Here is a 10,182-nt window from a genome sequence, read left to right on the forward strand (position 1 = left end):
TAAAAATCCGACAAGAAATGTAGCATGGAAGCATGCATAGACCATAGTCGTCAAACGGTAACGAGTAGTACTGTGTATCCATACATTGATATAAGTTAAAATTAAATTTTTAACAGGACCTTAAATAACGCTGTTAAAGACAGTTCGTCATTGGAACGAAGCTTTTAGATAATTTTATTATACAACTTATGATATTTTGGGATAAGTAAAATGGGATCTTAAAATAATGTAACGTGACTGATAAATTGTTCATATTGGGAGTAAATGTGCATTTCACAAAGGATGATTTTAAATAATTCCATGTTATGTTGAGTTTTCATTAACCTTCAACAAATATTAGTGGCAGTACACTGAGATTCAAAGGTAACTTGATTATATTTATTCGATTATCAAAAGAATTAAAAAAGACATATTGAACTTTACAAGATGAATAATCAAAAATACTTTGCCTTGTTTTTCATACTTCTTACAAAAAAAAAAAAAAAAAAAAAAAAAAAAAAAAAAAAAAAAAAGAAAAAAAAGAAAAAATGTCTGGTATACATTTCTATGAAATCACATTTTTTCTGCACGATAATATAAAAAAAATTATTACTTTTTATAAATAACAAAAAATTTACAATGCTTTTAATTTTTTTTACTTGAATTTGTCATTTGATCTATACATTCAAGTTCCTATCTACAACACACAAAGAAGTAGATAATTGATTACTTTTATATAGTAGACTACTAAATTATCTCTTACTGTGTATTTAACCTATTAAACTTTGAATAGTACTGATATTATTTGATAATAACTAGCAATAACGACGATATTATCTTTTTTTATTGTTTCTTTTTTTTTTTTTTTTCATTCTTTTCCCTTCTGAATAACTACATTAAATTAAAGAGAAATAAAGAGAAATTAAATATGAATATAAAATGATGTTAATTTGTTCTTAGATAATGGAATTATATTAAAATTGTTTGCCTTACAGGCAAAAATTGGCAATGCAAAGGGTATTTCCAAAAAGGAGCTCTAATTTTGAACGTATACATTTGTGTAAGTACACGGCTAAAATAAAAGAGTTTTTTTAATACCCTTTAATTAGATTGCCAATTTGAAAGATTGAACAACAATCATTGAATGCTTAATATAATTAATTGAATGTATCCAAGAAGAAAAGGGATTTTTTTTTTTTCTATTTTCCTTTATCTCGTTTAGAGCTTTTTGAATATTTGGAAATTATGAATCTTTCCATTGCTCCATAAAGTCGTGTTAACGCTCAATAATTTATTTTGGAATATTTTTTTCTTTTCTCTCTCTCTCTCTCTCTCTCTCTCTCTCTTTCATTTGCTATTTCACAGGCAACAAGATTAAGGTGACGTTAGACGAAAAGAGAATTGTTTTTAAATCATCGTCCAGTCTCAATATGACAGTCAAACAGAAACGATGATTTATTATATAATAGAATGAACAATTCTATTTCTTCTTTCTTATTTTCTTTTTGACATCTTCCTTCATGCTGGATATAAAAGTTTGAAAGGGTCTTTAAATAAAATCGAAGTATATTCCCCTTTGCGACATGTAAGTCAATGCTAGAGGCTTTATAAGATTGTTTCATCATCTTTCTTTTTTTTTTTTTTATTTTGCTATTCGATCGTTAAAGAGGAACGATAGTTTCTACGTATTAAATTCGTCGTAGGAAAACCAGAATGGTCACATTATCGATGACAATCTTGTGGTAGATGTGACAAATTCTCTTGTGGTAGAGTATTTATTTTAAACTTATCGTCATTTTTAAGTCTCTAATCGAGAAATCCTGAGATCTCTACAGTTTATTTTTTTTTCTTTCTTTTCTTTTTTTCTCTCCCCCTTTTTTTTTTTTTTTCCTCTTCACGTAATTATAAAGTCTTCGTTTATAGAAGCTCTAATAAAAAGTACGTTCATCTGTTCTCCATTCGAGTGTTCATTATTTTCTTTCAAGTTATTTTTATATTTTATGAACAACGCTAGAGTGCTTGCAATTTTTTTTTATTTTTTATTTATTTATATATTTTTTTCTTCTTCTTTTCTTTTCTTTTCTTTTTTTTTTCTTTTTTTTTTTTTCTTTTTTTTTTTTTTATCGCTAACTATCTTTAACACGTCGGATAATAAAAACTCGATAAAGTAAAGTTACTCGTTCTAGATTAACTCGCCGAGGTCAAATAATTCAACAATATTGCATAGATGCAATTCGATTGTAAAGTAAATAATATTTATTTCTTTTTTTTTTTTAATGTTGCAATGCTTTATGCTTCTTTTAGATCCTCTTTCCTCTTTGATACTTTACGAAAGATTTAAGCGATTAAAATGAAATAATATTTGGTATTAGTTTAATCGAGCAAATTGATCAATCTAAAGCGTTACATTTTTTTTTTTTTTGTTAGAAGTTTATCGTTCGTGACTCAACTAAAATTAAATTTCCACTATAAACGGAAGTTACAGTCCGTTCCGGAATATAATAAATACATAAATATACGCGTATATTTCTTGGACGAATTTGCGATTGTTTGATAACGATTATAAAAAAAAAAAGAAAAAAAAAAAAAAAAAAAGCCATGAAGCATTATGAGACTAATCTATGAACAAAAGAAAATAATAACTTTATGAGCACAATGAAAAAAGAAACACGATTTATTTAAACAAAACTTTAATAAGCGATTTGTTCACGCAATTATGTAAATCATTGCACCAACATACATGTGACCTTTGATTTAAGCTTCATTTGTGTGTTATTATCGAAGTTAACAATATTATTATTTAAGTACTTGGTTCAATGACATTATCTTACTAAACACGTCCATCCGATTTTCATTGTTATTAAAACTAAAAGAGTAGGATGACTAGTTCTGTTGAGGACAGTCTTTTTAAAGATTACGTTGTTATCGACATAAATACCGATGAATGCAAAGAAGTAAAATTATTTTATATTTAAACTATTAAGAAATAATTATTTGAACTTGAATTTATTGTTAAAATAATTAAAATAGTAGCTTCGCGACAAATGGTATTGAAATTAGTAAAGAAATATTCATTTGTATATTGTATTTTTTGGATCGTATGTGGCTTTTTTTTTTAGACATAACAATTGATATTTCAAAAGTATTATAAGAGTTTTTGATAGTTAAACGGAACAAGTTTTAATGTGCTTGATATCGACGCTTGATAAATATATATGCATTTTGTTTTATTCAACAAATACAAAAAATTCGAAGACTTGTGAAATTGTAAAATTTGTATTGTTGTTATGTCGTTTATTTTTGGATTTTTTTTTCTTCTTTCTATTTATTCTCTTTTCAGATTCAACTAGAAAAGATGGTTGAAAGTACGACAGCTGTTCAACGTGCTAAGAATTCTGCGTCCACTAATGGAGCACAATGGACTACGAGTGAAAAAATATCATCCACAGTAACGCATCAAGAAACAAATTGTGTACAGCATAATGAAGTGTGTGCAGATGCGGATCATTTAACATTATGGCAACATCCAATCACAACATTAAACTATTTCTTTCGAGAACTGTTACTCGATATACTCTCATTAGGAAAGAAAACATTACGTTATAAGCGAACTGTATTGAGTACAATTTCGCTCGTAGCATTATTTTTGTTATTAAGTAGAATTTCAGGACCACAGCAAGAAGTAAGTCCTTCTTTTTTAGAATATATTCAAACATTTCTCATTGTCAAATTGTCTAATACGAAAAATGCGTTTTATTAATTTTACAGACATTTAAAGCATGGGAAGCAAAAGTTATATGGTGGTTGTACTGGGTAGGTTTGGGTGTATTGTCTAGTGTAGGCCTTGGTACTGGCTTACACACTTTTGTGCTTTATTTGGGACCTCATATAGCAGCCGTAACAATGGCAGCATATGAGTGTGGGTCTTTAAATTTTCCCGAACCACCATACCCAGATCAAATAGTATGTCCAACGGTGATTGATCCATTATGGACAGCGGGTATATTAAATATTATGAGAAAAGTACGGGTAGAGGCTATGTTCTGGGGTGCTGGTACTGCACTTGGTGAATTGCCACCATATTTTATGGCTAGAGCCGCAAGAACAAGTCGACAAAGTAATAAAAACGATGAAGCTGCTCAAGATGATTTGAAGGAATTAGAAGCCTTAGAGGCATTAGAAAATGGTGAAGATGTGCCATTAATAATGCGTTTGAAATTAACTATGAAACATTTTGTTCAAAAAGCTGGTTTCTGGGGTATTTTGGCTTGTGCATCGGTATGATTATATTTTGTTTTTCTTTTATATCTTATTTGAAACATTTATATGTGATCTAAATAAAAATATTATTTTGTTTTAATTTAAACAGATACCTAATCCATTATTTGATCTTGCTGGCTTGACTTGTGGACATTATCTTATTCCATTTTGGACATTTTTTGGTGCAACGCTTATAGGAAAAGCAGTTATTAAAATGCACATACAACAGCTAGCAGTGATAATAGCTTTTAATGAAGAGCTTTTAGATAAATTTATTAGCCTATTGGCTATTGTGCCCTTTGTCGGTTCGCATTTTCAAGAACCACTTAAAAAGTACCTTATTGAACAAAAACAGAAATTACATAGTAAAAAATCAATGGTTAGTTTATCGAGTGAAGCCTTTAAATTATTTTTTATTATATTAAGTTCATTAACATATGTCAATGTTATATTTTTTTAGGATGGAACAACAACGATTTCTTGGCTTTTTGATAAATTTGTAATATTGATGGTGTGCTATTTTCTAGTGACAATTATTCATGCATTAGCTCGAAATCACCACCGTAGACGCGTAAAATCTTCTACAGACTGAAATTGAAGATGAATAGATTGGAACATTGTAATGGTGAAAACAGTTCCATATGTAAGATGCTATATAAGACATGATATAAGAAATAACAGTAAGCTGTTGATGCTTTGTTTACTACATATACATAAGGGCTGCGCAGTTACTTTTATTTAATCTTATGATAATACGGGATAGAGTCTGAATCTCAATGGTTTTTTTTTTTTTTTTTTTTTTTTTTTTTTTTTTTTTTGATGTAACATCTTACAATAAGAATTATTTTACCGATGAGAAAGTTCAAAACGTAAAAAAGAAAAAAAAATAAAAGACAGTAACAAACAAAGCAAAAAGCAATTTTAGATATAGTCTGGCTTTTTGAACCACTCGGATTTAGACTCTAATGTTAAACCATAAGAAATGAAAATATTTCATGTCCCAAATAAGCTGTAAGGTATAAATAATACATAGTACTTTTATGTACATGTATCTCAAATTTACACATCGTATTAAAATAGGCAATGATAAAGGTCATTAAGGTATTGTCTTACTTGATAGGTAACAATGAAAAATACTTTTTAATAAATAAAACATATTTGTTCAAGGAATAAAAGGAAAAATATGTAGCATGTATAATGATAGTGCTTCTTATTACATTTGTCAATGAAATATATTATAAGAGTGATCTATTCATTGAGAAGTCATTAGTAGTATTCAATTTATTGTACAAAAAGCTAATGAGGTAATGATAACGCTCTATTTATTTGTTTTTGCTGTACATTGATTTTCTTCATTTTATTTAACATATTTTTTTTATGTCAGAACATAAGATAATAATAAATAATATATAAATTTATTATTACAATTTGAAACATTTAAATTGTGAAGTTTAAATATTTCTTATTAGTAATTAGATGATAATAATTAAGTTAAAATAAATTTTGTATAAATATTTTGATTGGCTAAATGCAACGAAATTTTGCGAAAATGAAATTGCAGAAAAATAGATATTAGATCAACGAGTTTTGTAGATTATGTCATTCGAATAGTAATTTTCTATAAAATTTCCATATCAAATATGACGAAAAAAAATTTGGTCAAAGATAATATCTAGTAATATCAGAAGCAGGCTTAATGATTTTCAAAATTAAAAAGTATTTTCCTTTTTGGCCTTGATCGTATATATTTTAGTATTTTGATACTTGTCTAGATAAATTCATATAACCGATCCAGGCATTCATGATCATTTATTAATGAATATAGCATAATGTACAACGTCTTAAATTATATTATGTAATATATGGATAATATATCATTTCTCACTAAAAATATATTATCACTGCATTATACAATTTTTGTGACATGTATACATATATATATATATATATATGTATATATATATATATAATGATTTTATGCGTTATCTATTGTAATTATAATTTTCTTATATAATGCCTGGATATTACCTGTTGCACAGGAATTACATATCTGTGATATGTTCGGTTTGTTGAGATCCTAAGAAACATTAATTATTAATATTTCATAAATGTTGCAACATTTTATTTTTTAACTGAATCATAAATATTTGTCACTCTGGATGTAATAATTGGCTTCTAAAATCTTTTCCCCTTTATAAATGTATCTATAATATTGAGTTATTTACCTTCTGAAAACAAATAAACAAGTTTTCAGTCAATTATTGTTAAGATATTGCAGTGCTATTAAAAATATATATCGAAAGAATAGTTCTTTTTTTGTTTTATGTTTGACCTTATAGAATTCTAATTATAATCTGCTTTTTGTGTGCAACTTCAACAACTTCCTTTGCATGCTGAAATGCTTTATATACACAAACGAGGTATCGATGAATAAAGTTTTATTTATTCTCTATGAAGGAAGCAAAACGATGATTTTTAATCTGACAAAATAAAATTGCGGATATATACTATGTAGAAAATAATGCGAGCGAAAAAAAGCGGATGAAAATTAAAGAGAGAGAGAGAGAGAGAGAGAGAGAGAGAGAAAATGTTTAATGTAACACAATTTTTGAGTATGCATGTTCTCATCTTATGCAAGTATAAAGCCAAACTTAGTACATATGTATCGAATATAAGAATGAGAGTGATAACTGTGGTGTACGATCGTGTATGGTTGTTGTTATTGTTATTGTTGTTGTTTCAGGGAAAGTGATATCGCCCTTCACGGATAATAAGCTTTATGTAATACACGTGCCTGCGATAGCTATAATAAAGATCTGACATTCCAAGCAGGACGTTACCCCTTCTCTTCGACGCATTTCTGTCACTTTTCTTTTGCTGTTATGAAGAAGCTAGGATATAAGGCTGACTTAGAGTACTATGTACGAGGAAAGACTAAGCGTCTCAGGGAAGCAGATATAAGTATAGAAAGAGGATGACCTAGTTGCTACTCTGTGCCTCCCGAAATATTAGGATAAACCCACGCGCGTAATACAATCCCAATGCTAAGCTAACCAAATTTAGCATGTGACTTAGCAGACGCCCTCGAGACACTTACACGTACGATGACTCAGTCCGAGGAGAAGATCCGACGGACAGGAATCAGGTGCACGGTAACGTAAGTGTAAAAGGATACGTTTGTATAACTCTCGCATATGCATATTATTCAAGTAATATGTCTTCCTTCTTGGACGTACATAGATATCCAAGAAAGACGTTGATGAATTTATTTTTGAATAAAACGCTTCGTTTATCCACCAAACTTGCCGACGTATTTTTCCACGAAAAAAGAGACAAATAAGTTCTTACAAAATAATACATAACTCGGATTCAAATATCTTTTATTACGTTTTTTCAGGAAGATCATTCCAACAACCTCCATCGGCAAAGCGACCTTTACCTTAACTTCGAGTCACGCGTACTGCGGAATTAGTATTTCTTCAATGTTTATATGCGATTTGTTTCTTCACGTGGTTAAGATGCGTGTATTTATAGAGGTGAATCTTACGGAGTTTGTCCTTGAGAAGATGTTCGTTAAAAAAGAAAAAAGGAAAAAAACAAAAAAAGAGAGAAAGAGAACAAAAATTGGCACCGTTGTCCAGTATAGATCCTCCCACTGTTTGATACTTTATCAAACAGTACCTCATCGATAAGGATCTGCTTTTCCGGGATCGCATGTAGGATATACGAAAGATCAAACGAAATCAGCATTTAAAATCGTTCGCCAGCGTCGAAGAGATTTTACGATTTATAGTACGAGATCAATATTTCACATTCTCTTTTGTAACAACCTTGTTTAGAGATTATTTAATCGGCACGATGTTTCACGTACGACACGTAATCTCATTGGAATTCCTGTTGTGTCTGTAAATATAAGAACGTTTCGACTATACTATCTCTTTTTACTCGGGTCGATCTCTTCTTAAAATAGGTCAACTATAACGAGATTTTAGGGGTCAGTTGGTGGATATTGGTTAATGAGAGAAATAATATGAATCTAAGAAAATGAGGTGCGTAAAGTAAGAGAACGTAAATACGTCGATAAATCACTTAGGTCAAACTGAAATGCATTCTAAACGAGTTACTCTCTAGAAGAGTCAGAATTTAGAAATTCGAAGATGTGTTAGGTACGAGCGATGCACATGTATGAATTGATATAATTCAAATAATACGATTCAAAAATATCTTTCATAACTCGGATCCAAAGTTAGCTTAAGGTATACTCCACCTAGGCACATATATATTTTTAAATCGTCGTTTGTGGTACAAAAGTAACTTACTTAGTTGTTGGGTACAAGTTCAAGCAACGTACCACAAATAACGCGCCGTGCCTTGATAGTCTTCTACGTTAATGAGAAACATAGTCCGACTATCGATCCGATAAATTTTATGGAATGTCACTCGATCGTGACATGTAATTCGATAACAGAAATACAAGCAAGAATTAGGCAAGAAGCCCAGATTTTCCGTGCATCCGTAGCTGAGCGATGACGAATATTTTTCAAGGTAAATGCTGAAATATCCCTCTTACTCGATGTACCGAATTTAATATTTCTCCGAGCATTGCCAATTCTGCGTTAAGAAAGACGAACTTATGTTACAGTAATCCGTTACATCTATAATCCTTGATACGATGATTGCCAGATAGTTTATCTATTAAAGTGTATGCATGCGTAAGGGATATCGCGTTAAGCCGATCGATGCGTCGTCGTTAGAAATATAGAAATTACGTAGGATGGAGCTTAATGTGATATAACTATTTTTAAGATTTTCGATAGATATATGTAGTAGATAAATGACAATTTTTTTCTTCGAACTCTATGGAACTTTTAGAAAATAGAGAAATACGTATGACAATTAGTATATTTTAACGTTCATATGCTTATTTTGTGTGAGAATATATTTTAGTTGGTGAAGGTAACGGTCAATAGCTTTGAGGATAACTCTCTGCCAACTGAAAGCGTAGTTAAAACATACATAGTTGTAGTGATGTATTTACTCTAAAGCATATCAAGAGTTCAGTCAGTGTCAACAAAGTCGGAGTACTTTTGTAACTCATGTATATGTGTGTGTATATATATATGTATCGAAATATATATATATATATATATATATATATATATATATATATATATATATATATATATATATATGTATCGAAAAGAGCATAAATTTATCTTTACTTTGAGACGGATCTTCGTACATGCCAACAGATTAATTCCACGTTGTATTAATTCGTTCGAGTGATAAGAAACTCTAATAACATGACGTATGTATTTCGTGTTTCTCTATTCCTGTTAAGTATCCAGTCTCAATCGAAAATTATATTCACATGTTGAGTAATAACAATTATCTGAATTCCATTGCTGTTTAATAATTATCCTTCGTTGATATTTCAAACGAAAAGTCAAGATATTTCCACTTTTCTTTCTCTTAAAAAAAGAAAAAAAAGAAAAAAAAAAAAAAAAGAAAGAAAGAAAAAATAGAACGTATATCATTAAAAAAAATTGCCAAGTATCATTTTAATCTCAATTCCATTGTGTCCAAATATTTGTATAGAAAAGTTAATTAATCAGAATGCATAAATATGATTTTATAACGTTAGCATTTCGCTTTGATTTATTTTAATCTCCGTTCTTTTTTTCTTTCTCTCTCTCGATCTGTCCAATAGATAAATCGTTCAGGTTCGATATAGTAATGTCGTTTTGAAAAGACGTAATTTTGAAAGATCGGTGTGTTCGTCCGTTGTTCGTTGATGAGTCTTCCATGCTAGAACCCCGTTGGTTCTTCGCCACCACCACCGCGGACAGCCATCGAAGTCGACGCCGACGTCGTCGACATCACTGAAGTTCCGATGCACACGTGCCGTGTGCAAACTCCGGACGGTATGACTAGGACGGTTCC

General features: G+C 29.9%; 1 protein-coding gene across 4 annotated transcripts; it reads left to right on the forward strand.

The window, feature by feature from the left end:
* The first annotated feature begins 50 nt into the window (after nucleotides 1–50).
* LOC124425056 (vacuole membrane protein 1-like) lies at nucleotides 51–5,040 on the forward strand. Of its 4 annotated transcripts, XM_046964836.1 has the most exons (7): nucleotides 51–363; nucleotides 975–1,039; nucleotides 1,345–1,564; nucleotides 3,320–3,661; nucleotides 3,748–4,257; nucleotides 4,349–4,618; nucleotides 4,700–5,040. In XM_046964836.1, the coding sequence occupies exons 4-7, from the start codon at nucleotides 3,335–3,337 to the stop codon at nucleotides 4,829–4,831; spliced, it is 1,239 nt and encodes a 412-aa protein (XP_046820792.1). In that variant the 5' UTR covers nucleotides 51–363; nucleotides 975–1,039; nucleotides 1,345–1,564; nucleotides 3,320–3,334; the 3' UTR covers nucleotides 4,832–5,040. The 4 variants fall into 4 exon arrangements, with proteins under 4 accessions (XP_046820792.1, XP_046820793.1, XP_046820790.1 ...); XM_046964837.1 differs by lacking the exon at nucleotides 1,345–1,564 and having other exon boundaries at nucleotides 52–363; nucleotides 940–1,039; XM_046964834.1 differs by lacking the exon at nucleotides 1,345–1,564 and having other exon boundaries at nucleotides 52–363.
* The last annotated feature ends 5,142 nt before the right edge of the window (nucleotides 5,041–10,182 follow it).

This window comes from Vespa crabro, chromosome 6 (genome assembly GCF_910589235.1).
Source record: "Vespa crabro chromosome 6, iyVesCrab1.2, whole genome shotgun sequence".
Taxonomy (NCBI): domain Eukaryota; kingdom Metazoa; phylum Arthropoda; class Insecta; order Hymenoptera; family Vespidae; genus Vespa; species Vespa crabro.

What these genes read in the sequence shown, in the direction of transcription:
- LOC124425056 (XM_046964836.1), top strand. Translation starts at nt 3,335, where the DNA reads ATGGTTGAAAGTACGACAGCTGTTCAACGTGCTAAGAATTCTGCGTCC. An exon ending in TTTCAGGACCACAGCAAGAA is followed by an intron (nt 3,662 to 3,747) that starts GTAAGTCCTTCT and finishes TTAATTTTACAG; the next exon opens with ACATTTAAAGCATGGGAAGC. An exon ending in GTATTTTGGCTTGTGCATCG is followed by an intron (nt 4,258 to 4,348) that starts GTATGATTATAT and finishes TAATTTAAACAG; the next exon opens with ATACCTAATCCATTATTTGA.